We start from the raw sequence: 26,175 nt of genomic DNA, 5'->3' as shown, positions 1-26,175 counted from the left end.
CATAAATATGTATTGAGTTAATGATTTCAGCAGTGAATCCCTAGTAGTCAAGAAGGAGTCCATTAAGGTATCAATATTTGGATCTGGAACAAGATAGAATGGTTATCGCTGTCTGGTTGATTAGACCCATAATATGCACTTTAGGGAGCTCTCTTTCATGTGTGTGGACTCAACATGCCAAGGAAGCTTATATTCAAAGAAGACGGAATCACAGGGAAAGGACAGTCTTTTCAACAAATGTTGTTGGGAAAACTCACTACTCACATGGGAAAAAATGAAATTGGACCCCCACCTTACACCTCACACAAAAATTAACTCAAAATTGATCAGACTTAAATATAAGTTAAAACTATAAAACGCTTAAAAGAAAACATAAAGTAAAAGTTTTATGACATTGGATTTGGCTATGTTTCTTGGATTTGACTCTGAAAGCACAGGCAACAAAAGGAAAAAACAGACAAATTGAACTTCATCAAAATTAAAAACTTTTTTTTATCCAAAGACATAATTATCAGAGTGAAGAGGCAACACATAGAATGGGAGAACATATTTACAAATGATATATCTGATAAGGGATTAATATCTAGCCTATAGAGCTATAGAGAGAATTCCCACAATTCAACAAAAAAAAACAACTAACAATTCAATTGAAAAGTGGGCAAAAGATTTGACTAGACATCTCCAAAGATATAGAAATAGCCAATAAGCACAAGAAAAGATGGTCAGTATCACAAGTCATTAGAAGAATGCAAATCAAAACCATGATACCACTTTACACACCCATTAGGATAGCTATTATAAAACAAAACAAAGAATAACAAAGTTAGCAATAACGTGGAGAAAGACAGAACTCTTGTGCACTACCGGGGGGATGTAAAATGGTGCAGGTGCTGTGGGAAATAGCATGGTGTTTTCTCAAAAAATTAAACAGAATCACCCTACGACCCAGCAACTTCACTCTTGGGGATCTCACCCAAAATATTAGAAAGCAGAGACTCAAACAGACAGTTGTATACCCAGGTTCACAGCAGCATTATGCACAATAGCTGAAAGGTGGAAGTACCCAGGTATTCATTATTGGGAGAAGTGAATAAATGAAACATGGTATAATCCATCTGGTGGAATATTATTCAGCCTGAAAAAGGAAGGAAATTCTGGCATGCTAACAACATGGATGATCCTTGAGGACATTATGTTAAGACTAGAGGCCTGGTGCATGAATTCGTGCACGGGTGGGGTCCAGCTGTCCCGTCCTGATGGGGGCCGATTGGGCCGGGCTGGCCCGGGGAGGAGACGAGGGAGGTTGGCCGGCCAGCCCCTACCCCAATTGGGGTGGGGGGGCTTGATTGGGGACGGGCCAGCTGGGAGGAGGCCCCAGCCCCCATCAGGGCCCAATAGGGGCTGGGCCGGCTGGGGGGGCTGCGGAAGGTCAGCCAGCCCCGCCCCTGATGGGGGGGGCTGATTGGGGGCAGTGCTGGCTGGGGGGAGGGGCCATGGGTGGTTGGGGAGCCGATCGGGTCCCCGATCTGGCTGATTGGCTGCTGCAGTGCGTGTCATAGCGACCGGTCATTCTGGTCACTTGGCTTTTATATATATAGATAAATAAACCAGACACAAAAGTTCAAATATTGTATGATTCCATTTATATGAGGTACTTAGAGCAGTTAAATTTATAGAGACTGAAAGTGGAAAAGTGGTTCCCAGTGGGGAGGAGGAGGAGATTGGGAGCTATTGTTTAATGGACACAAAATTTCAGTTTGGGCTCTGACCAGCTTGGATCAGTAGATAGAGTGTTGGCCTGCGAACTGAAGGGTCCTAGGTTCAATTCCAGTCAAGGGCATGTACCTTGGTTGTGGGCACATCCCCAGTGGGGGGTGTGCAGGAGGCAGCTGATCGATGTTTCTCTCTCATCGATGTTTCTGGCTCTCTATCCCTCTCCCTTCCTCTCTGTGGAGAATCAATAAAATATATTTTTTAAAAATTTCAGTTTGGAAAGCTGAAAAAGTTCTGGAAGAGGAGGGTAGTGATAGTTACACAGCACTGCAAATGTCCTTAAAGCCACACAACTGTGTACTTAAAAATGGTTAAAATGGAAACGTGATGTCATGTACATTTATCATGACCCCAGGAACAAAAAGAACCACAGGAAATAGGAGTAGACAAAGCTCTGAAGCATTCACGCCTGGTGCCAGCTGGACTTGCCCCTTCCTCGGTCCCCCTGTGAGACACTGAGCCAGGGAAAATGTATCAGCACATCTGCAAGTTGGCACTACCTGGACCCTTCTCAGTAACCATGGTAACTCCTGATGTGTGGGCAAAAATGAAACAAAAAGGCATTAACTTTTAATGCCGGTATAGCAAGTTTAATCAATCTTTGCTTGAGCACCAGACATTTTTACAAAAAAGAGAGAGAAAGAAAGGAAGGAAGGAAGTGTCGTGTAAGACTCCCTCCACGTTCTGCGTGGAGTAGGGTTCGGTATCTGAAAGAGGAGCCGCACACAAATGAGAGGAAAATGACACGAGATAATTTTAAAATATTGGGGGACCAGGCGGGCAAATCCAGAAGGACTTCCACCTAAGCTCAGGCTGCTCCAACCTTTTATTGAGCTTGGAGTAGCCTTAGGGTAAGGAGGTTTGTCTGGGATAGCCCTAGGGTAAGGTGGTTTGAATGACACATGGATTAGCTCATCAATAGACAATTTCCAGAAATAGGCAAAATATTTGATCAACAATAATCAACAAGGATCTACACAAGTATCTAAGGAATTCAGTGAACTAAGGTGGGGATGATGCTTTAGCTACCATTATCTAGATTAACTGGGTGGTGTCTAAATTAACTGGGTGGTTCACAGCCCTGACCTTTGCTAGGACTTTCAAAGGTTAGCTTTTGGGGGGTCTCTGTCTATACTCAGCTAATGAAGACAGTAAATGGTTTCCAGGAAGGAAGGAAGGAAGGGAGGGAGGGAGGGAGGGAGGGAGGGAGGAAGGAAGGAAGGAAGGAAGGAAGGAAGGAAGGAAGGAAGAAGGAGGGCTGGAGTTACAGAATTTTGATGAGGATATTATGAATTGCAACAAAATTGGAAGCTGTAGATAATTAAAACAAATATGCTGCAACCTTGAAACTAACCAATAATGTGGACTCTAAAGTTTACAAAAATGAAAAATTTTAAGGAACTGCTCACATAGAACGTAAATTAAAATGAGGACTCTACAAATGAGAACACAAATTGAAAGTTATGACAAATTAGTCATAACCTTGAAACAGTTTGTGTAACTGATATTACAGACTCTGAAGTAATTTTAAAAAGAGACATTAAAATAATAGCACCTTACTGCCCAGTGCCCTCTGGCTTGAGATGCATTGGGAAGTTGTAAGTACTAGTAATGCTCTAGTTCCTAAATTGATTTTTCATTTTATTCTTACATTAATTTTGCACCTAAGATTTAGTTCATAATAGAATTTTATGTTTAAAAAATAATAATAATTAGAAGAAGCCCCCCTTTCAAAACATAAGGCCTGGGCTTCAGGCCCATCTAGAGGTGGGGAGAATAAACACACGCCTCAGGGGACCCCAGTCATTCTCAGACCCCAGGAGGACTTGCAAGAACATGAATTTCTGGGCGGGCCCCCCTCACCGTTTCTTTTCCTTTTTTAAAATATATATATATATATTTTTTTTATTGATTTCAGAGAGGAAGGGAGAGGGAGAGGGAGAGAGAGAGAAACATCAATGATGAGAGAGAATCATTGATTGGCTGCCTCCTGCCAATCCTACTGGGGATCAAGCTGGCAACCCCAGCATGTGCCCTTGACCAGAATGAACCCAGGACCCTTCAGTCAACAAGCCAATGCTCTCCTCTAGGGCTCACCTCACAGTTTCTCATCCAGCAAGTCTGGGGAGGGCCTGAGGGTGCGCATTTCGAGTAAGTGCTGCTGCTCTGGGCCGCCTGAGAGCTGCGCTCTGAACCAGTCCTTGTGACGGTCCCAGTTTATCATGCGAGGTCACACTGCAAGGTGCCATCCCGACTTCCCCTTCAAAAGCAGTGTGCTGTGTTGTGATCAACGAAATTAATTCCTTTTTTCCCTTTTGTTTCAATACTCTCACCTTCATTTTCATTCTTATTTTTGTTTTAAGTGTTGCACGCACCCAGTTAACAGGAAAATACACATGAAAAGATTTTTCTTTTCACCAAGCATACTGAACACGTTGTATTTGCACTAGAATGCCAAATATATGTAATATACCCAAATTGGGCATTCCATTCTCTCAAGTTCTTCAGTGGACGCAGCTCCATGTTGAACCACTAACCCAGCGTGAAATAAAGCCAACCATGACCAGCTCACACAGTGCAGCGTTTCCGCAGACGTCGCGTGAAGCGCCCGGGGAGGAATGGACTGGCCAAGGCTGCGGTTCCCTAGTCTGGCTCCCAGGAAGGGCGCGTCCGAGTTCCTCGCAGGTGGGTTAAGAAAAGGTGTCTGGCCCTAACCGGTTTGGCTCAGTGAATGGAGCATCGGCCTGGCCTGCGGACTGAAGGGTCCCAGGTTCGATTCCGGTCAGGGGCATGTACCTGGGTTGCGGGCATATCCCCAGTAGGAGGTGTGCAGGAGGCAGCTGATCGATGTTTCTCTCTCATCGATGTTTCTACCTCTCTATCCTTCTCCCTTCCGCTCTGTAAAAAATCAATAAAATATTTTTTTTAAAAAAAAGGTGTCTTATTTTCCACTTTCCGGCTGTAAGCTGTTGTTTTCTCTATTTTATTTGCTAGTTTAAAAGGTGGGAAAAGCCTACATTTCTGGGTAGCACTTTTCCAGCTGCAGCTCCTGCTCAGCTCTGCCTCTGGGCGGCCAGTCTCCCCGCCCCGCCGACCGGCCCTACACCCCGCCCGCTGGATTAGCCGCTAGAAAGCCCGCGATCCTCTCGCGGAACAGTTGGAGCTCGAAATCTGGCGCCGGGGGCATTTACACCAGGAGGTGGGCAAGTGATGCTGGGGCTTCCTCCGCCCGGAGCCGGTTGGTCGCCACATTTCCTGGGAACACGGCCGCCTACAAACCCCCCGCCCCCCCAACCCAACCCCTCCCCTCCCCCCCCCCCCCCCCCCCCCCGCAACAGGAAAAGAAGTCGCTCTGAAGCCACCGCTCGCACACAGAAGGGGCGGCACGCCCTCTCGCGGCTGTTTCCAGAATTGCAGAGGAAAAGAGGGAGGCAACAAGATCATCGGCTTCATCCCAAACACATTATAGAAAAGACGGGAATAGGCGCGTGCTGGTGGTTTAGCTCAGGCCCCTGCCCAGGAGCAGACGTTCCTCAAACCACCCAAGGGCGCTACTTCAGTGTCTGCTCGAGAGTGGAAATACCTCCTCGGGAGGAGTAGGCGTTCTTTCCGTGTGTGAGTGTGGCAGGGCTGCATTCCTCTTTTGAAGAACATGCCTCTTCAGTGGATTGCTGTGGGCATGTCGCAGGCAAAGCGTGGCCTCTCAACTCGCCGGTGACCCTTGGCCGTCCAGTGAACCCCGGTGAGAAATGAGACTGGTCGAGGCCGCCTAGTAAAACATAAATCCCGCCAGGTCACCCCGCGGTTTCCCATAGTTTGGAAAATAACCCCCAGGGCTTCCAAGGTCCCTGATCTCTGCTCTGCCCTCCCTGCTCCCTGGCTGCCCCATCCTGTGACGCAGAGGTCAGCCCAAGGCCACTGCTCAGGGGAGCCTTCTCTGGGTCCTGCTCAGAACCCTCCTGTCCACCCATCTGTTTCTGTTCCCCATCGGAGGACCCAGTAGGCGGAATTTGGGAGCTCCGTGTGACAGGCCCTGGTCTGTCTCACTTAGGGCCCCCACGGCAGGACCCTGACCTGAACCATTGGGAGAGGTGACAGATGTCCACAGACCAAAGAACTGGGAGCCTTCCACCTGGGTGTGGGGAGACACCTTGGCGCAGCGCCCAAGGCTGGCCCTGATTTATCACTGAAAGGCCCTAGCCCGGGAAGCCCTCAGCTCTCGCCACCCTGTAACTGAGTTAGTTATATACTTACCTAGAATTACCTTCTGGAATAATTATGAAAAGTAACTTAAATATGACACTAAAATATTTTTATATAAAAGCTTCCTCGATTCTATCTCTTTTCTTTCAAGAAAAGACACCCATCATGTTCGTGGCCCTGGGTCATTCACAGGGTTCCATTAGGAGGAACCATCCCCACCCTGGCCAGCCCTGACCCTGCTTCTCATGGTGCTCCTACCTCACCTCCCTCAGAGAAGCCTTGGGGACTAGAGGGACAGCCACATCCTCCATTGCCCACCACTTGCTCCCTGAGGAGCTCATGGTCTGCTATGTCACCTGACATAAAACCTAATGTGATGCATGGACACATTTTATTTCTTGTCTTGGGGATGGCCCCATTGAATTATGGAGGCTGCTTTAACTCTGCAATGTTCTAATAGTTTTGATGTGGCCAAAGACCCCAGCAACCATGCCTTCAGGTTGTGTTTTTTCCTATTTAACATCAGGTGCTGGAAGCCGGTCCATCCTTGCTGCTTGACACAGTTGCTGCAGGAAAGAAACATCTGCACAGCATATGTTTCAAGGGACCTGGCGCCCGAACAGGGTCCCTTAGGTAAGCCGCCCCCGTCCCCCCCCCCCCCGCCCCCCCGCCCCCCCGTCACTCGGGATGGATAGGACTGCACCGTAGGGTGCTGCAGACCCCCCGCCCTCCTATAGAGGATAAGTAGGGTAAGTGGATAGATAGTACAGAACTTAGATTGTGAAGATGGGTCATACTGAATCTAAAGAAAAAAGACTCTGTATTAATCTTTTAACGCATATGCTTGCTAGCAGAGGAGTTAAAGTTACTCCCAGTCAGACAGAAAGTTTTATACAATACATATGTCAATGGCTTCCTGAGGATGGAACTGCTAATTTAGAAACTTGGACTAAAGTAGGAGAGCAATGAAAGAATTATTACAGCTACCATGGATCTGAGAAGGTCCCGGCAGATACCCTTTCCCTCTGGAATTCAGTTTGTGACACCTTGGCACTAGAGGCAGAAACGGTTCAACTTTCTCAAACTTTAAATAGTCCCTTGGCTCCACCCAGAGAGGACACATCATTATTGTCTCCAGCTCAATCTAAGAGCAATGTAGCTATGCCTACTGATCGGAAGGAGAATAAATATCATAAACATGACCATTGGTCCTTTCCAGTAGAGAGGAGAGAGGCCCTCCCATTCAAAACAGGCTCCCCAAATTAGAAAGGAAGCCTAAACCAGGTCCTGCGGCTCCTATGAGCTCCATGTCTAAATTTCAAAGGGTGATAAGAGAAGCTGAAGCTAATGGAGATCTTGAATTCTCACTCTGCTTCTCAGTTGCATATGAGAATGAGTTTGGTGAGGATGAAAACCCCACCTGGGAGTCTATACCTTACAAAATACTTAAAGAATTAAAATTGGCCTGCTCTGAATATGGACCTCTAGCTCCTTACACACAAACCCTGGTAGAAACCCTAGCCAGTAAATAGATGACTCCTTATGATTGGTCACAGGTTTGTAAAGCCTGTCTCTCAGGAGGCGATTACTTATTATGGAAAACTGAATATGATGATCTGCTGGGGTCCAACCCCAGCGGGTCCAGGGGTCCCCAAAGGTGTGGACGGAGTCGGTGAAGAAGGAATGACACGGAGACAGCGTTCAGTTGATCAGCAGCCTAGCCAGGATCTCTAGCCAAGTTCTGGTCAAGTTCTGGTTGTCTTGTTACATCCGTATTTATACCAGTTGATTTTAATCCTGTCAATTTCTATTGCAAAGGTTAGGGCGTTTCTTATCTCCATTCCAGGGAGTAAAGATTATGTAGCTTAAGCGTGATTGTTTGTAGTTAAAGTGATTAACTACCCACCTGGCACTTAGTTAAGGGGTTTTATCCCCTCCCTGACTTCAGGGAAAAATCCCTACCTGGGGAAACAACCTTTCTCGGAGAGGTGACCTTGGTTAAAACACACAGTGCTAAGGGGAGCAAACATGTTAAGAACAGTATGCTATATACGCCAGGTCCCTTGAAACATATGCTGTGCAGATGTTTCTTTCCTGCAGCGACTGTGTCAAGCGGCAAGGATGGACTGGCTTCCGGCAATGATCTTGCTAAGAAAGCTGTAGCCACTAGCAAAAATTTCAGAGGAGGAATAACCCTAGACATGATATTAGGAGAAGGTGATTTTAACATGGCTCAAGAGCAAATGTATATGCCCAAAGAGGCACTTACTAAAGTAACCAGTTGTGCATTAAATGCCTGGAAATCCCTACCTTATACAGCAGGAAAAACAACCACCCTTACAGAGGTTAAACAGAAGGTTGAGGAACCATTTCAGGATTTCCTTTCTCGCCTCATACAGGCAGTCAAGAGAGTAATCAATAACGAAGAGGCAGCCGATATCCTAATTAAACAACTGGCTTTTGAAAATGCTAATAATACCTGTCAGGCTTTATTAAGGCCAATTTGCAGAACGGGAACTATAAATGATTTTATAAAACAGTGTGCTGATGTAAGTCCAGCATTTATACAGGGTGTAGCTATAGCTGCAGCTCTCAAAGGGGAGAGATACCCTCAATATGTACAGGGCATAGGACAAGCCAGCAATAATACAGGTAATAAAAGAAATATGAACTGCTACTCTTGTGGCTTATCTGGGTACTTTAGCAGAGAATACCCAAATAGAAATAATAATACTCAAGCCAGATGGCAAGCTCCTCGACAGCCTGGAAATACATCAGGGAAAAATATTAACCCTCCAAAAACTGTTTGTCCCCGATGTCAGAAAGGATTCCATTGGGCAAAGGAATGTAGATCAAAATACCATAAAAATGGTCGGCCTTTAAACTCTACAAACTGCTCCCAAGGAGGTTCTATCATATTACCTCAATCGGGAAACTTGAGAGGGGGCCAGCCCCAGGCCCCTGCAATAATAGGGGCATCAACCCTCAACCCCTCTGGAAATTTCAATCAGTCAGTGACCTCTTCAGGGCAGCCCCAGGCAGTGCAGGATTGGACGTCCATTCAACCACCCATGCAATACTAACCCCAGACTCGCTGGTAGCAGCCATTCCTACAGGAGTGTCTGGGCCGCTGCCTGAGGGAACTGTAGGTTTAATATTAGGACGGAGCTCCACCTCGTTACAGGGGATCTTAGTCATCCCAGGAGTTGTTGATGCAGACTACACAGGAGAAATACAGATTTTACTTTCCCCACCCACCACAACTATACAGATTCAGCCCAATCAGAGAATTGCCCAATTACTCCTGTTACCAATACATAAAATAGGGACAGCTGTTACCCAGGAAGCCAGAGGGGCCGGAGGCTTTGGATCTAGTGATGCAGCATTTTGGATACAAGAAATCCATGCTACTAGACCTACAAAAATTTTACAAATTCAGGGAAAACCAATTGAAGGTCTATTGGATACAGGAGCAGATGTTTCCTGCATAGCAGGGAAGGATTGGCCCTCTTCATGGCCCACACACACCACCTCCACTTCCCTAGTAGGACTAGGCAAGGCATCTAACGTAAAAAAGAGTTCTCAGATTTTAACTTGGGCTGATGAAGATCAACATTCAGGATCATTCTGTCCCTATGTAATTATGACTATCCCCTTTACATTATGGGGAAGAGATATCTTGTCTCAAATGGGAGTTCTATTATATAGCCCCAGCGGTGTTTGATTTACTCCTGTTACAAAAAATTACAAGAAAATTAGTTTAAATATTCCTCTCCTCATCATGTTCTACAACATACTCTATTTATAATATACTAAATGTAGATTCTGAGGGAAATGCCCCAATGTACAGACATTGGAACCCTGATCTAACTAAACCTAAAGCCCTCGTCAAATGGAGAGACTTGCTTAAGGAGGGGAAGGGACCTGATGTACTTTTAACCTGGGGGAGAGGATATGCTTGTATATTTCCACAGGATGCAGACTCACCTGTGTGGATTCCAGACCGTCTAGTCCGATCTTATGTCTCACCGCCCTCCGTCTCCACCTCACCCTAGCACACCTGACCAGTGCCTGTCTGCAGCAGATGTGCAGCCCTGAGCTGGAACAACCTGTCATTGGGAGGATCACATGTGCCTCCTTTTTGTCTGTCCATATGTCCCAGCTTTGCCCCACATCTCCTTTCCTTTTTCTTTTCTTTTTTTTTAATATGACTACTTGTTTGCTTGTTCTTTGGCCTTTCTCCTTCTCTTCTGAACACAGCCTTTTCTAGAATCTCCCTACCCTACTGTTCCAGGAAGGGCACCTCCCTTTTCTGCCGTGACTAGGGGGTGTCTGGTATATGCCCCATACGTGGAGTTGTCTTGTGCCAAGAGCCTGACATCCTGGGCTGAGAAAGCCCTGTCCCGGGACTACATGCTGACAGGCCGTTCCTCCTTTGTCCTGTATTGGCCCCTCTTGCCCTTGTGTCAAGAGGGACCCTCTTCTCACAGTCCATTTGCCCACAGCTGTTGCCTTGGCTTTCTGTGCACGCTGAAGTTGAGGCCTCGTTGTGGCTGGTGCCATGGATCTGCCTCTCACCCAATGCTGTGAGCTGGGCCCTCCCTGGAGAAGAAACCTGGGTTCCCCAAGATGTGACCAGAGCCGGGGCCCCGCCAGCAGGTGAGGGGAGCCCAAGGAAGGTGCTGGGCGTGGAGGCCACGGGGGCATAGGCTACCAAAGAGACAGAACTGAACCTCACATCACCCTGCTTGGCCCCGGAGGATGGCTGGTTAGCCAGAGACGGGTAAGATTCCTCAGGGAAGGAACAACCTAAGACAGGCACAGTTGCAGAGGGGCCATCAGGAGACAACTTGGGGGTCAACAGAGGTGGGGCACAGATCCTCACCCCCCCCCCCAACTTTGCAGAGGCCTGAACCCTCACCCCTTCTGAGGGAGGTCTCCTGCCCCCATGGCTGCTTCACTTCCCACGCCCAGCTCAGATCGGGACCCAGGTAAAGACAGAGACTGGCTGACAGCAGCTGCCCTCTCACTGCAATAGGACTTGTTTCCCATTTCTACCTTGGACCACAGGGAAAGGGGCAGCTGAAGGAAAGGGCTGTGTCAGGATGCTGCCTTCTTCCCTTTCTTCTCCCTCTTTTTTCTAAACACTTCCATGCCTTGTAGTTCTTTTGCTTTCTCTTCTTTTTCTCTCTACTACCCTCCATCTTCCATATCAGCTGACCCAGAGGGCACAGCTTACTCCTCGGACACCAACACCACTATCAAGCACGGCCCTGATGGACCCTTTAATGCAGCCCTTCAACTCGCTGATGCTTCGGGAAGCCCATCGCCAATGATGCCTCCTGCTGGCCAGATCAACAAGGGCAACCAAATCCCTGACTTGAGGACAGCTGAAATCCCTTGACTGAAGAGGCCAGCAAACTTCTACAGGAACAAGGCTCCTTGTGCACTCCATCCATTATGTTTATAGCTATGCTCACTATCATTGCTTGTCAGTCTTCTTTCGAGTCTTAAACAACCCAATCTGAGAGGTGGCCGCTAATTTACATGCGCTATCATTTAAAAAATAAAAAAGGGGGAATTTGCCGGAGAAGCCGGTCCATCCTTGCTGCTTGACACAGTCGCTGCAGGAAAGAAACATCTGCACAGCATATGTTTCAAGGGACCTGGCGTATATAGCATACTGTTCTTAACATGTTTGCTCCCCTTAGCACTGTGTGTTTTAACCAAGGTCACCTCTCCGAGAAAGGTTGTTTCCCCAGGTAGGGATTTTTCCCTGAAGTCAGGGAGGGGATAAAACCCCTTAACTAAGTGCCAGGTGGGTAGTTAATCACTTTAACTACAAACAATCACGCTTAAGCTACATAATCTTTACTCCCTGGAATGGAGATAAGAAACGCCCTAACCTTTGCAATAGAAATTGACAGGATTAAAATCAACTGGTATAAATACGGATGTAACAAGACAACCAGAACTTGACCAGAACTTGGCTAGAGATCCTGGCTAGGCTGCTGATCAACTGAACGCTGTCTCCATGTCATTCCATCTTCGCCGACTCCGTCCACACCTTTGGGGACCCCTGGACCTGCTGGGGTTGGACACCCACAATCAGAAACCCATTACACCCTTCCCTGTCTCACACTGAGGATGAAAATGATGGGCCATCAGTCAACTTCAGTCAGTGTCTCTGAAAGGAATTCATGAGCCAGGCTTCCACCTTGCCCCTCCCTAACTTTCTCTTAATCCATTCATCTGCAGAGAGGCAATAATCCCTTGAGAATAAAGGGATAGAGACTGAGGGTTCTGATTGGATGTTAGCATTTGAGAAGGTGTATAAAAACCTCAGGCACCAGAGGAGAGATTCAGAGTCCTCCAGCTCTACAGAGAGTTTGGTTGTTCTCCACCAGGTCTGAGATCTGAGCCCCAGCCAACCCGGTCACAGCAGACGTTTCTGCAGGATTCCTTTCTGAGCACCTTGAAGATGAGCATCCGGACCCCACCCACACTCCTGGAGCTGGCAGGAGAGAGCCTTCTGAGGGACCAGGCCTCAGCCATCTCAGCTCTGGAGTACTTGCCCGCTGAGCTCTTCCCGCCGCTGTTCATTCAAGCCTACCATAGGAGAATCTGGCAGCCCCTGACGGCGATGGTGTGTGCCTGGCCCTTCACTCTCCTCCCTCTGGGGGGCCTGATGCAGCTGCCTCCGGTCATGGTCTTAAAAGCCATGTTGGATGAGCTAGATGTTCTGCTTGCCCAGAAGGTTAGGCCCAGGAGGTGGAAACTGCGGGTGCTGGATTTAAGGAACATGGGTGACAACTTCTGGAGAATGTGGTGTGGAGACAGCACCCAGAAGTGCTCACTTACGGGACCAGTGGCTATGCACAGCTCCAGCCCCAACATGGAGCACCCCTTGGCTCCCTTGGAGGTGTTCCTAGACCTTGACTTCAATGAAAGGGACCGGGATAAGTTTTTCATGTACATCATCCAATGGGCCCAGCAGAGAAAAGAGCTGGTCCACCTGTGCTGCAGGACGCTGAGGTTTTTGGAAGTGCCCTTCGAGAGGGCCAGGAAGGTCCTGGATGCGGTGCAGCTGGATTGCATCCAGGAGGTGGAAGTGGACTACCCCTTGGACTTGCCCACCCTGGGATCGTTTGCTCTCTACATGGGTCAGATGAGTAACCTTCAGAGACTCTCTCTCTCCCACATCAACCTGTTGGCTGAGGAGGAAGAGGATTGGGTCAGCAAACAGCAGGAGGAGCAGCGATCCTTTTCCCAGTTCCTCACTCAGATGCTCAGGCTGCAGCACCTCCGAGACCTCAACATGGAGTCTCCCTCCTTCCTCCGAGGCCGTCTGGACCAGATGCTCAGGTGCCTGCAGACCCCCTTGGACAAACTCTCCATATGGTTTTGCTGGAAGCTGACACATTCAGACCTGAGACACCTGTTCCAGTGCCCGAACCTCAGGCAACTGAAGTCCCTGCGTCTGTATGGCGCCAACCTCACCAATTTTAGTCCCAAGCCCCTCCGAGCTCTGCTGGAGACAGTGACACCCACCCTCCAGGACCTGCAACTAGATAACTGTGCGATGGTGGACTCCCAAGTCGAGGCTATCCTGCCTGTCCTGAGCCACTGTCACCAGCTCAGGAAGTTCACCATCTCTGAAAACAAATTTTCCATGGCCACCGTGGAGAAGCTGCTGCGACACACAGCCGGGCTGCGCAGTTTAGAGTTCGAGTTGTACCCCATCCCCCTGGAGTGTTACAGGACCCAGGGGACTGTGGACCAGGAGAGAGTTGCTCTGATCCGGGCTGAGCTCATGGAGACACTGAGCGAGTTAGGACAACCCAGGACCATCCGTCTTCACACCAAGTACTTTAGCTCTAGGTATTTTTATCTCGTGGCATTTTCATGACATGGAGCCCGTGATGTGCCCCTGTAGTGACCCTGCTCACCAGGTGCACCTAACAAAGGTTTCCTTCTGGGCCCCTGGAACCAGAAACCTTGGACTGGGGTGCAGTATGCGGGGCCACTCATGTTTCATGTTCATGCTCAGTGTGAATGAGGAAAGGGACGGACCCAGCCCAGGCACAGGATTGCAGGGACAAAGGTTGGGGAGTTCATGGGACCTCAAAGCCAAAGTGTCCTACTATCAGAATTATGAATCTGATTTGCTTGGGGAGGGGTTGGGCATTTGGGCTCGAGGTGCATCTGTGGGAGTTAATCCTCAGGTGGATGGTTAGAAAGGAATGATCAGAAATAAAGACAATTTCAAAGGCCAAAAAAATAAATAAATAAAAATAAATAAATAAAAAATACATAAAAGCTTCCTCTAAAAATAGAATAAACTTGCAGATTATCCTTTAACATTCTGTGAAATGTTATTTGAATTAGAATGAACCTTATTTTAGCATATCCATTTGTAATTGCCTTAACACTTAACATGTAACTTTTGTAAAAAATAAAAAGGATCATATTGCACTTTGCAGGGAGTGCTTTTAATTTTCAGTGTCATTGTAGGACCATGTGTTACAAACACCACATGTATGACTCGTTAGCGGCGTTAGAAATGTCCTGCTGGAAGCCACTCTGATTCCTACATTACTAGTACATCTTCCTGATAAGAACACAAAACATTGGGTTTTTCATTTCTTCTTATTATTATTTTTGTGTATTTGACTTATTGAGTATGAACTTAATTTTTTATTGACTTTATTGGGGTGTCATTGGTTAATAAAATTATATAGGTTTCAAGTATAAAATTCTATAATACATCATCTGTATACTGTATTGTGTGTTCACCACTCCAAGTTCATGTTTTATTTTCAAAAGAAATATTCTTCAACATTTCTATTTCTTGTGATTTTGCCCTGTGTAATGTGTAACCTACATGCCATCAGGGAGTTCAGGCTTTTGAGCATTAGCTTCTTCCCCTTCTCCTGGGTGTTGCCATTCACAATAGAACAATATCTATGATATTTCTCCCTGAAATTCTGAGTGTTTAGTATTTGGTTCTAGTAGTGCTGGGTGGACCTACTCTTTGTCAATTCCAAAGCCAACCTGAGGCTTGCTAGGCAAGTCTTGAGTGTAAGTCTGTGAAGTCACCCCTTTAGGTCACAGCCAGGGCATTTCTCACAGACCCTGAAATCATAGAAGGTGCTTAAGAATGCTAGTTCCTAGGCTCTGCTGACTCGGAACCCCAAGTGGGCCCAGGAACCTGCGTTTAGAACAATCCTCTGTTGGCTCTGGCACACACTAGCCTTGGGGACACTTGGTCTTCAGAGCGTAACTGTTTCTCAGCCCCTCCCCCAAAAGACATTTTTCCAGGCAAACTGCCATCCTGGGCATGCCCCTGGGAGGCCTCGCCCAACCTTCTTCTCTGTGGAAGATTTGGAATAAAGTGCCTCCCAGGCCTCATCTCCTGAAAAGCACAGAACGGCATCTCCGAGAAACGTCTTGTTTGAAACAGCACACACGTCTGTCCGGCAGAGCCTGGGTTTTTCCTGTCCTCCAGTGGGTTTCTCCGGCACAGACGCTGGGGAGCCACTGGGCAGGTGTGGTGACCCAAGGACCGTGTGCAAATTCCCCTCCAGGCAACAGTCAGGCTCAAAGCCCCCAGTGTGTCCCTCCCCAGCAGTCTCCTGGTACATGTTTTTAGAAGTAAAGCTTCACTGGCCACTCAGAGAGAGTAAACCATTAAAACACAACTACGTTAGCAATAACAAATTCATTATGCGTAACTACAGCACAGCATAACACATCATGTAACAATGGCCTTTGAAACACAGAAATGGATTTAGATAAAAGCACTGCCTACACACCAATAAATTTTAAAACGCATGTACTTTAAGATACTACATAATGATTACAAATAGGAACTTAGGTATTGTCTTCATAAATAGTTTCTGCTTTCTTTTTTTCCTGGTCATGAGAACTGTGGTTTTTGGCCAGCTCATTTTGGACTACTTCTAGATGCTACCTGAAGAGCACAAACAACTGTAACTATAAACAATCAACATGACCTGGGATGGAAATGGTGTAGGCCAACCTCAATGGCTGCCCACCCGGCCCGCCTCTCAGATAGCTAATTTTCACAGGTCCTACTTGGGAGCAGGCTGTGCCTTCGAGGGTGCTGCTTGGTGGTAGGTCCCCTCCCCACAGGCACCTCTCTCACCTGGCTGCTCTGCAGAGCACCTTCAGGCCCAAACCAGCCTTCTCCAGTCCTAGAGGAGCCCCAGGAATAATCCAAAGTGCAGGAAGGTCCTCATCTCGCAATCCCAGCTAGCCAGCACGCTGGTAGAAACTCAGAGTTAAAGGTATCTGGACAGTGAAAAATAGCACAGAATTGTTACGCATGACCTCATCAGTCCCTCAGAATCTTCCTCTAAGCACCCTGGCTCTTCCATTTGGTTTTCTGAAGTCCTTGCTGATCAAAAGTGGCATGGAAGGTAAAGCATAGATGAGGACCCTTAACTAACAGGCAAGTGAACCTGCCAGTGATCAGGCAAAGGAAAAGCAGGAGCCACTCAGGCCCTATTACAAACCAGGCTTTGTGTTGGCCCTGGAGACAAAATGTGTAAGACTCTGACCTTGCGACCTTTTCTATACGGACAGAGCCGCTCAATGACTTGGCTTCAGCTGCATTCGGGCCCTCCCGGCATTCCGATGTCCAGAGAGGACAACTTGCTCAGAAGGGCCACCTGCTCTCCAGGTGGCTGAGTTAGTGTCCCAGGTTCCACAGCCAATATGAATCATGTTAAGGGCCGTTGGCAAAAACACTTGGCTTAAATAGGTCAGCTGGGACTCAGAGCGAGGGCAGAGCCATGCCCTGAGGGCGGGACCAGACAAAAGATTGGATGTCACTCAGTCTGACTTTCCCCGCCCAGTGTTAAGGGGATGGATTTCATGATGTCAAGCTCAAGGCCCACCCAGATGTGATGTAACTTCCTGTAATTCGAGTTTATAATAAACAGCTTTCGGTACAGGTGCTCTCTCTGTGTCTGTCCCTCCATCAGAGGGCAGGCTCTCTCTGTCTGTCCCTTGAGTCAGAGGGCAGACACCACACCCAGCCCAAGCTTTTAATCTATTTTGTGTCTGTTTTTCTTTATTCTTTAATCCCAAAAGCGCCTCCTAACTTGTACGAACCGGTTCACGTCTCCTTCTCCATGTGGGACACTGAGAAAGGAGACCTCAGCCCCAGCCGCCCGGCATAAGTCAAATGGACAGTTCCCCCAAAAAGGGACACGGAGGGGCCGAAATGAAAGGTGTCCATGTATCTCAGTCAGCCCTGAGATAGTGCTCAGACCCAGCTATGGCCGAGTACATTCCCCGTGAGTGCATGTCCGCTGGGGGTGTAGGTTGCAGACCCAGCAGTGTAGGAGTTGACATGTTTACAGTCAGCGCTGGTCCCGCCTGGGCCAGGTCACAGCACTTCTCACTTGAGTACCCACCTGGGGATCTGGCAGTCAGGGTTACTAAGGATCCACATAGGGTTCCCCCGAGCTACAGGACAGATGGGACCCACACCATCCTGTCCTGTGGCCTCCTCAGTTTTTACTAGATTTAAGCTATTCTGAGGCAGCAGGGAGATTTTTTGAGCTGCACTTTCAAGTGTAAAACCAGAGAGAAAATGAAGCAGAACTTCTCAGCTCCCGCTGACGAGGGAAGGCAGAGCCTGCAGGTGGGAACCTGTTGGGTATGCTTGCCAAGGGCTGCAGTGGTAATCCCCAAAGCTACTCCAGTTTTGCTGAAGGCACCTCCACTAACTTATATTTCTAACACCATGCTTAAATTTATAATTCAGACTTGTTTTTAAAATGCTTTATTTTGCAATAATTCAAATTTACAGAAAAGTTGCAAGGATGATACAAAGATTCTAAGGAGAAAAAATGGAACATGATTTAAAAAAAAAAAAGATACAAAATAAAAAGGATACTCCTGGGACCCTTTCACCCAGATTCACCCTGTTTTTTTACATTCTGCATTTATTTTATTTTTTCTCTTTTTCTATACTTACAGACACATGTAAGAGAATGTCCTCATTCTGAGGAAATACACGGTTTGTGTACGTACACATATAGTGTTTTATAGAGAAAGTATATACATAATATGTAAGATTTACAGATTTATAGTGTAACTAGAAGTCCAGTGCATGAAATTTGTGTATGGGTAGGATCCCTAGTGGCTGCTGGCTGGGACCTCCCTTCCCCCAGCTGCCTGCCACCACCGCCGGCTGGTGTGGGGCCAGCCAGGGGGAGGGGCCGTGGGTGGTTGGCCAGACGGCCCCGCCTCCTAGTCAAACTCCCAGTGGAGGGGACAATTTGCATATTAGGCTTTTATTATATAGAATATGTGCACATTTTTTAGCCATTTGAGAGGAGGTTGCAGACATCATGCTCCTTTACCCTTAATACTGAAGTGTGTATCTACACTAATAAAAGACAAACATGCAAATTGACCATACCTTCTCTATGCCTTAAGCCACGCCCACCAGCCAATCAGAGCAACTATATGCAAATTAACCCAACCAAGATTGTGGCCGGCAGCCACGAAGCTGAAGTGAGCATGAGGCTTGGTTGCTCCAGTGATGGAGGAAGCCAAGCTTCCCTGCCGGCTCTGAGCTCCACTCAAAGCAACAAAGTTTCAATTATAGAAGATAAATAAACCCCAGATACCTGCTTTCAGCCAGCTGTGGCCATGGAGCTGGAGTGAGCAGGACCAGCTCTGAGCTCCACTGAAGGCAACAAAGTTTCAATTATAGAAGGTCAATAAACCCCAGAATAAAAAAGAAAAAAGAAAAAAAGGAGAGGCTGGAAGCTTCTGTTGCTGGGGGGCTTGGCCAGCCTGAAAACAGCCCTCAGCCCCTCACCCAGGCTGGCCAGGCACCCCAGTGAGGACCCCCACCCTGATCTGGGACACCCTTCAGGGCAAACCAGCTGGCCCCCACCCGTTCACCAGGCCTCTATCCTATATAATAAAAGGGTAATATGCAAACTGATGCAAACAGCATAAAGACTGGGAATGACTGGTCACTATGACACACACTGACCACCAGGGAGCAGACGCTCAATGCAGGAGCTGCCTCCTGGTGGTCAGTGCGCTCCCACGGGGGGAGCTCTGCTCAGCCACAAGCCAGTCTGACGGCTTCCAGTACAGCAGTGGTGGTAGGAGCCTCTCCCGCCTCCTCAGCAGCACTAAGGATGTCTGACTGCAGCTTAGGCCTGCTCCCACTGGCAAGTGGACATCCCTCGAGGGCTCCCGGGCTGCCAGAGGGATGTCTGACTGCCAGCTTAGGCCCAATTCCCCAGGGAGCGGGCCTAAACCAGCAGGTGGTCATCCCCCAAGGGGTCCAAGGCTGTGAGAGGGCACAGGCCAGGCTGAGGGCCCCCCTCCCGAGTGCACAAATTTTTGTGTACTGGACCTCTAGTTTCTTAATAAGGACATTCTTTTCCCTCACCACACAGCACACCTATTGAATTCAGATGATTTACCATTGACACTTTATGTAATCTACCAGGCTTAAACGTCTCAAAAGCCTTCTTTACAGCAACTCCTTTTCCTGGTTCAGGATTGATTGCTGCATTGCACTGCTGTGTCCCTCTAGCCTCCTTTAACCTGGAACTCTCTTTCCACCTTTGTCTTTCGTACTGTGGACATTTCTTAGTACCACCATCGTCTGTTTATTTTATAGACTACCCTCTGTTTCTGTCTCTGGCTCTCTCACTGTTGGATTTATGGCAGGCCGTTTTGGCTCCAGTGGTGGGGTGACCCAGGGGTCGCAGGTCAAAGGCACAGATTTTCATCTGCTCTACATGGGCTCTATGCATTTGATCACTTGGTTAAGCACTGTCCAGTTTCTCTTCTTTATAATTATGATTTTCCCACTTTGTGATTAATAAGTCATTTGTGTGGGAAATTATTACACATTTCACCAAGCTGTCAGAACAAAATAAAGAAAAACTGTCTGCATATGACTTGGCATAGAAAAATTATCTCCCTAAGTAAGTATTTAACAGGATCTGAAAGGGAGAGTCCCTGAGTCCAAGCCATGGATTCCCCGAGGCCCAACAGCAGCACCTTGCAAAGCTCCATAGACCGACAGCCACCTTGCCCCTCCTTAAAGAACTTCCCAGGACCACCACCGGCCTGCTGCTCAGGGCCAGGGTCACTACATCTTTTTGAGTTTCTTGAAGAGAATGTTGTTCTGGAATTCCCATCCCGATGCAAATTCCCTCTTTCCCCTCTGGAAACTCCAAATATGCTCACTTTCTGCATAAAGTTTATTTGGGGAGTCCTCCCTCCACCCCAGGTGACAGTAATTCATTCCCTCCTCCTGCTCTCCACCTGCAAATCAAAACCTCTTCCCCAGCACTGTGTTTCATGGGAGGCCTCCTTGAAAAATTGTCTAATTAAATGGAGTCAGCTGCTCAACCCTAGAGAGCTTGCATTCTTCTAAACTTTACTTTTCCACCAAATAAATCTCTGATTGCTAGAATTTCAGGTGAAATTTTTCCCTCTTGGGAAAAGATGTGTGAGACAACACAGGAGGCAGCCGGTGCCTGAGCACATGGCCTTGCAGGGGTCCCTGGCCAAGACACCCAGGGGAGCCAACAGCACCAGCACCCAGAAGCACCTCACACTCCAGGGGATAGTTTGAAATGCCACAAGGGCACAGATTACTTTTCAAGGGAAATGAATCTCTTCGATCCCTGGTGTTAACTTTACATCCATGACCCTGGAAGGAAACCCCACATTTTTGTTATAATTTTACTTATATATAAAAATAGAATAAGGAGATGATCTTCAGGGGGACAGGGACATTGCTAAGATGCACAGTTTGACCACATTCAGGCCTTAACAAGCTTATGAAGTTAACCAAAACTGAGTCATTCTCTCCCACAGCAGAGGACATGTTTCTCAGACAGACCTTTGATATCTAGGTGGTTTTGGGGGGCGAGGGGGCGGGAGAGGGGAGGCAGTTACCCCACCCAGTTAGGAGACCTCTTGCCCTACCCTGTGGTTAGCAGACTGAGGCTAATCAAGCCTGAATACAATCGGACTACAGGCAGAGGCTTTGACTCTTTGCCAGATCTCCTCTGGGCCCAGGGCTAGGAAAAGCAAACCATGGTGCACATCTTGGTCTTTTCCAAAGACACCAAGCCCCAGCAGAGGGAGCCACAAGCTGTGGATTGCTATCTCCAAACAGGGTATTCAGGTCCAGTCCAAAACAGTGTTCTGCACTAGAGGCTGGGAGTAATAGCAGGTCTACCTAATACATAGCCACAAACCCAAACAGGCAGGCAAAATGGGAGACAACAACCCCCAAATGAAAGAACAAGAGTATTATTCAGAAGAAGAGCTAAACATAAGAAGAGTCTTGAGTTCAGAATAATGATGGCAAAGATGCTCAACAGCATGAGAAAAGATACAGTAACTATGAAAAAAGACCAGTAAGAAATAAAGAATGACATGGCACTAATAAAGAACACATTGGAAGGAATACACGGAAGTTTAGGGAAAGCCAAGGATTGGATCAGTGAATTTGAAGACAGGTCAGGAAAAAAAGCAACCAGAGAACCAAAACAACAACAACAAAAAACAAGTAAAAAACAGGACAGCTTAAGGGAGCTATAGAACAACATGAAATGTAACAATATTCACATAACTAGAGGCCCAGTGCATGAAAATTTGTGCACTGGGGAGGAGTCCCTCAGCCCAGCCTGCGCCCTCTTGCAGTCCGGGACCCCCTTGGGGGATGTCCACCTGCCAGCTTAGGCCTGCTCCCCGGAGGATCGGGCCTACGCTGGCCATCAGACATCCTTCTGGTAGCCTGGGAGCCCTCAGGGGATGTCCACCTGCCAGTTTCAGCCCACTCCCCAGGTAAGCCACAGTCGGACCTCCTTAGCTCTGCAAAGGAGGCGGGAGAGGCTCCCACCACTGCCGCTGCACTCGCAGCAGTCAGCCCAGCTTGTGGCTAAGTGGAACTCCCACTGTGGGAGCACATTGACCACCAGGGGGCAGCTCCCACATTGAGCGTCTTCCCCCTGGTGGTCAGTGCGAGTCACACTGACCGGTTATACTCGGTCGTTCCGCCATTAGGGTCAATTTGCACATTACTCTTTTATTATATAGGATAGGTGTACCAGAAGGAGAATAAAATGATCAGGGCATAGAGAATGGGTTTGAAGAAATAATGGCAGAAAACTTCCCTAACACAGTAAAGGAGAAAGTCATATAAGTCCAGGAGGCACAGAGAGTCCCAAGCAAGAAGAACCCAAATAGGCCCATGCCTAGACACATCATAAAATGCCAAAGATTAAAGACAAAGAGGGAATGTTAAAGGAAGCAAGAGAAAAGCAATTTGTTACCTATAAAGGAGCTCCCATAAGGCTGTCAGCTGATTTCTCATCAGAAACTCTACAGGCCAGATGGGAATGGCATAAAGTATTCAAGATAATCAAAAGCAAGGATCTAAAACCAAGAGTACTATATCCAACAAGGTTGTCATTTAAAATAGATGGTGAAATAAAGTGCTTCCCAGACAAAAAGGCTAAAGGAGTTTATCACCACCAAACTAGCACTGCAAGAAATGCTAAAGGAGCTGCTGTAACGAGAATAAATATATAGAGAGAAACCTAGGCATAGAGAATTAAAACAGCAATAAGTAAGTACCTATCAATAACAACCTTAAATGTAAATGGATTAAAGGCTTCAATCAAAAGACACAGGGTAGCTGAACGGATACAAAAACATGATCCAATTATATGCAATCTATAAGAGACCCACCTCAGGACAAAAGACTCAGCTGCAAAAAGTCAATGGGGGGAGAAGAGGGACATGTGTAATACTTTCAGCAATAAAGAATTATTTTAAAAAAAGAAATAACTTTGTCAGAGCTTAAGTTTCACATATAAGTAGTTTTGCCTTACAGTTTTAGGTTGAAACATTTTCAAGTCTGCAGCATAAGCTAATTAAAGGCCATTCAGAGTTAAATAAGACCACAGTTCTTCAACCACTTAAAAATGCAAACACCATTCTTAACTTAAGGACTGTATATAGGCAAGTTATATTTAGCCCATAGGTCACAGTTTATCAACCTCTACTGCATAAATTCTTATATTCCCAGTAAATATAAGTGCCTATCTCCTCACAAACTTTGTAGTCAGTATACATTAACTTTAAAGTTTAATTTGAAATTACACTTTTTAAATTTATACTTATTTGAGTATTAATAAAGTCAAATACTTTTCATGAAAAGGAAAAAAAGAAAAGGCTCACACAGAATGAGAGTGAAGGGATGAGAAAAAACTCCATGCAAAGGGAAATGAAAAATAAAGCTGGGGCAGCAATATTCATATCTGACAAAATAGACTTCAAAATGAAGGCCATCCCAGGAAACAACAAAGGTCACTACATAATACTAAAGAGGATATAACCCTGGTAAACATATATGCCCCTAATATAAAAGCACCTCAACATATAAAAAAAAAACTTCTGGAGGACTTTCAGAGATTAACATCAATACAGTCATAGTAGGGGACTTTAACACACCACTGACTTCACTGTTAACAGGAAACAGTGACTCTAAATGACACAATGGATCAGATGGATTTGACATCTGTAGAACATGTCACCCTAAAGCTTCAGAATATATATTCTTTTCAAGTGCACATGGGTCATTCTCAAAGATAGACCGCATGTTAGGACACAAAACAAGTCTCTCAAAGTTGAAGATTAAAATTATAACAAGTAACTTCTCAGATCACAATGGAATGAAATTAGAAATCAGCTACAGTAAAAAAACTCAAAAACATTCAAACACATGGAGGCTAAATAGCATGTTATCAAACAATGAATGGGTTCCCACAGAGATCAAGAAAGAAATAAAAAACTTCTTGGAAACAAGTGAAAATGAACACACAACAAAGCCAAATCTCTGGGACACAGCAAAAGCAGTCTTGAAAGGGAAATTCATTGCACTATAGGCCTACCTCAAAAAAACAAGAAAAATTAATAATAAACTATTCAACCCTACAACTTAAAGAATAAGAAAGAGAACAAAAAAAGCCCAGAGTAAGTGGAAATAAGGCAATAATAAAGATTAGAGCAGAAATAAATGACATAGAGACTAAAACAAACAAACAAACAAACAAAAAAAGCAATGAAACCAATAGCTGGTTCTTTGAAAAGATAAACAAGATTGATGAACCACTAGCCAGACTCATCAAGAAACAGAGAGAGGACCCAAAAAATAAAATCAGAAACGAAAGTGGAGAAGTAACAACTGACACCACAGAAATACAAAGGATTGTAAAAACATACTATGAACAACTATGTGCCAACAAGCTGGACAATGTGGATGAAATGGGCAAATTCCTAGAAAAATAAAATCTGCCAAAACTGAATCAGGAAGAATTAGAAAACCTGAATATGCCAATAACAACTGATGAAATAGAAGCAGTAATCAAAAAAACTGCCAGCAAACAAAAGCTCTGGTTCAGAAGGCTTCACAGGTGAGTTTTACCAAACATTCAAGGAAGAAGTAACACTTATACCCCTCAAATTATTTTAAAAAAAAAATCCAAGAGGAAGGAATACTTCCAAGCTCTTTTTATGAGGCCAACATTATCCTAATTCCAAAACCAGATAAAGACACTACAAAGAAAGAGAATTACAGGCCAATATCCCTGATGAACATGGATGTTAAAATCCTCAACAAAATATTAGCAAATCGGATCCAGCAATATATTTAAAAGATTATACACCATGACCAAGTGGGATTTATTTTGAGGATGCAAGGCTAGCACAATATTCATAAATCAATAAACGTGATACATCACAAACAAATTGAAAGGCAAAAATCACATGATCATATTAAATAGGCACAGAAAAAGCATTCAACAAAATCCAAGATCCAGTTTTGATAAAAACTCTCACCAAAGTGGGAATAGAGGGATCATATCTCAACATAATAATGGGCATATATGACAAACCTACAGCTAACATCATACTCAATAGTAAAAAAACTAAAATCATTTCCCCTAAGAACAGGAACAAGACAGGCATTCACCACTCTTATTCAACATAGCACTGGAAGTCCTAGTCACAGCGATCAGACAAGAAAACATAAAAGCCATCCAAATTGGAAAGGAGAAAATAAAACTTCCATTATTCTCAGATGACATAATATTGTACATAGAAAAAACTTAAGAATTCCACCAAAAAACTACTAGATTTAATAAATGAATTCGGCAAAGTAGCAGGATACAAAATTAACACACAGAAATTGATGGCTTTTTTATACACTAATAATGAATTCTCAGAAAGGAAAACTAAACCACTGCAACATTTACCACTGCAACAACAAAAAATTAAGATACCTAGGAATAAACTTAACCAAGAAGGTAAAAGACTTGTACTCGGAAAACTACAGGATGTTGAAAAAAGAGAGAGAGGAATATATAAACTAGTAGAAGAATATACTGTGTTCATGGATTGGTAGACTTAACATCATTAAAATGTCCTTACTAACCAAAGCAACCTACAGATTCAATGCAATCCCTATTAAAATACCAACAGCATATTTTACAGATCTAGAACAAATACTCCAAAAATTTATATGGACCCACGAAAGACCCCGAATAGCCGCAAGAATCTTGAGAAAGAACAAAGTTGGAGGAATCACAATACCAGATATCAAGTTATACTACAAAGCCACTGTACTCAAAATAGCCTGGGTGGCACAAGAATAGGCATATAGATCAATGGAGCAAAAAAGAGACTCCAGAAATTGACTTAAGGCATTACACTCAATTAATATTTGACAAAGGAGGCAAGAGCATATGATGGAGTCAAGACAGTCTCTTCACTAAATGGTGTTGGGAAAATTGGACAGATACATGCAAAAAAAAATTAAATTAGACCACCAACTTACACCATACACAAGAATAAACTTAAAATGGATAAAAAACTGCCCTAACCGGTTTGGCTCAGTGGATAGAGTGTCGGCCTGCGAACTGAAAGGTTCCGGGTTCGATTCCGGTAAAGGGCATGTACCTTGGTTGCGGGCACATCCCCAGTGGAGGGTGTGCAGGAGGCAACTGATTGATGTTTCTGACTCTGACTCTCTCTCCCTTCCTCTCTGTAAAAACTCAATAAAATATATTTAAAAAAAATGGATAAAAAACTTAAATGTAAATTATGAAA

At 45.7% G+C, this 26,175-nt stretch overlaps 1 protein-coding gene and 1 long non-coding RNA gene across 2 annotated transcripts in view; one reads left to right on the top strand and one right to left on the bottom strand.

Annotated features, from left to right (window-relative positions):
- LOC308528486 overlaps window positions 1–26,175 on the bottom strand; it is a 77,531-nt gene that overhangs the window by 33,676 nt on the left and 17,680 nt on the right. The gene's annotated exons all lie outside the window — the stretch shown is intronic.
- LOC308528391 (PRAME family member 15-like) lies at window positions 12,458–13,885 on the top strand (the record flags this gene model as incomplete). The annotated part of the gene is made up of 1 exon (XM_081104008.1): window positions 12,458–13,885. The coding sequence occupies one exon, from the start codon at window positions 12,458–12,460 to the stop codon at window positions 13,883–13,885; it is 1,428 nt and encodes a 475-aa protein (XP_080960134.1).

This window comes from Myotis nattereri, assembly GCF_964212035.1.
Source record: "Myotis nattereri genome assembly, chromosome: 12".
Classification (NCBI taxonomy): Eukaryota; Metazoa; Chordata; class Mammalia; order Chiroptera; family Vespertilionidae; genus Myotis; species Myotis nattereri.
Note: the sequence above shows the minus strand (reverse complement) of the source record. Positions and strands in the feature narration are given on the sequence as shown.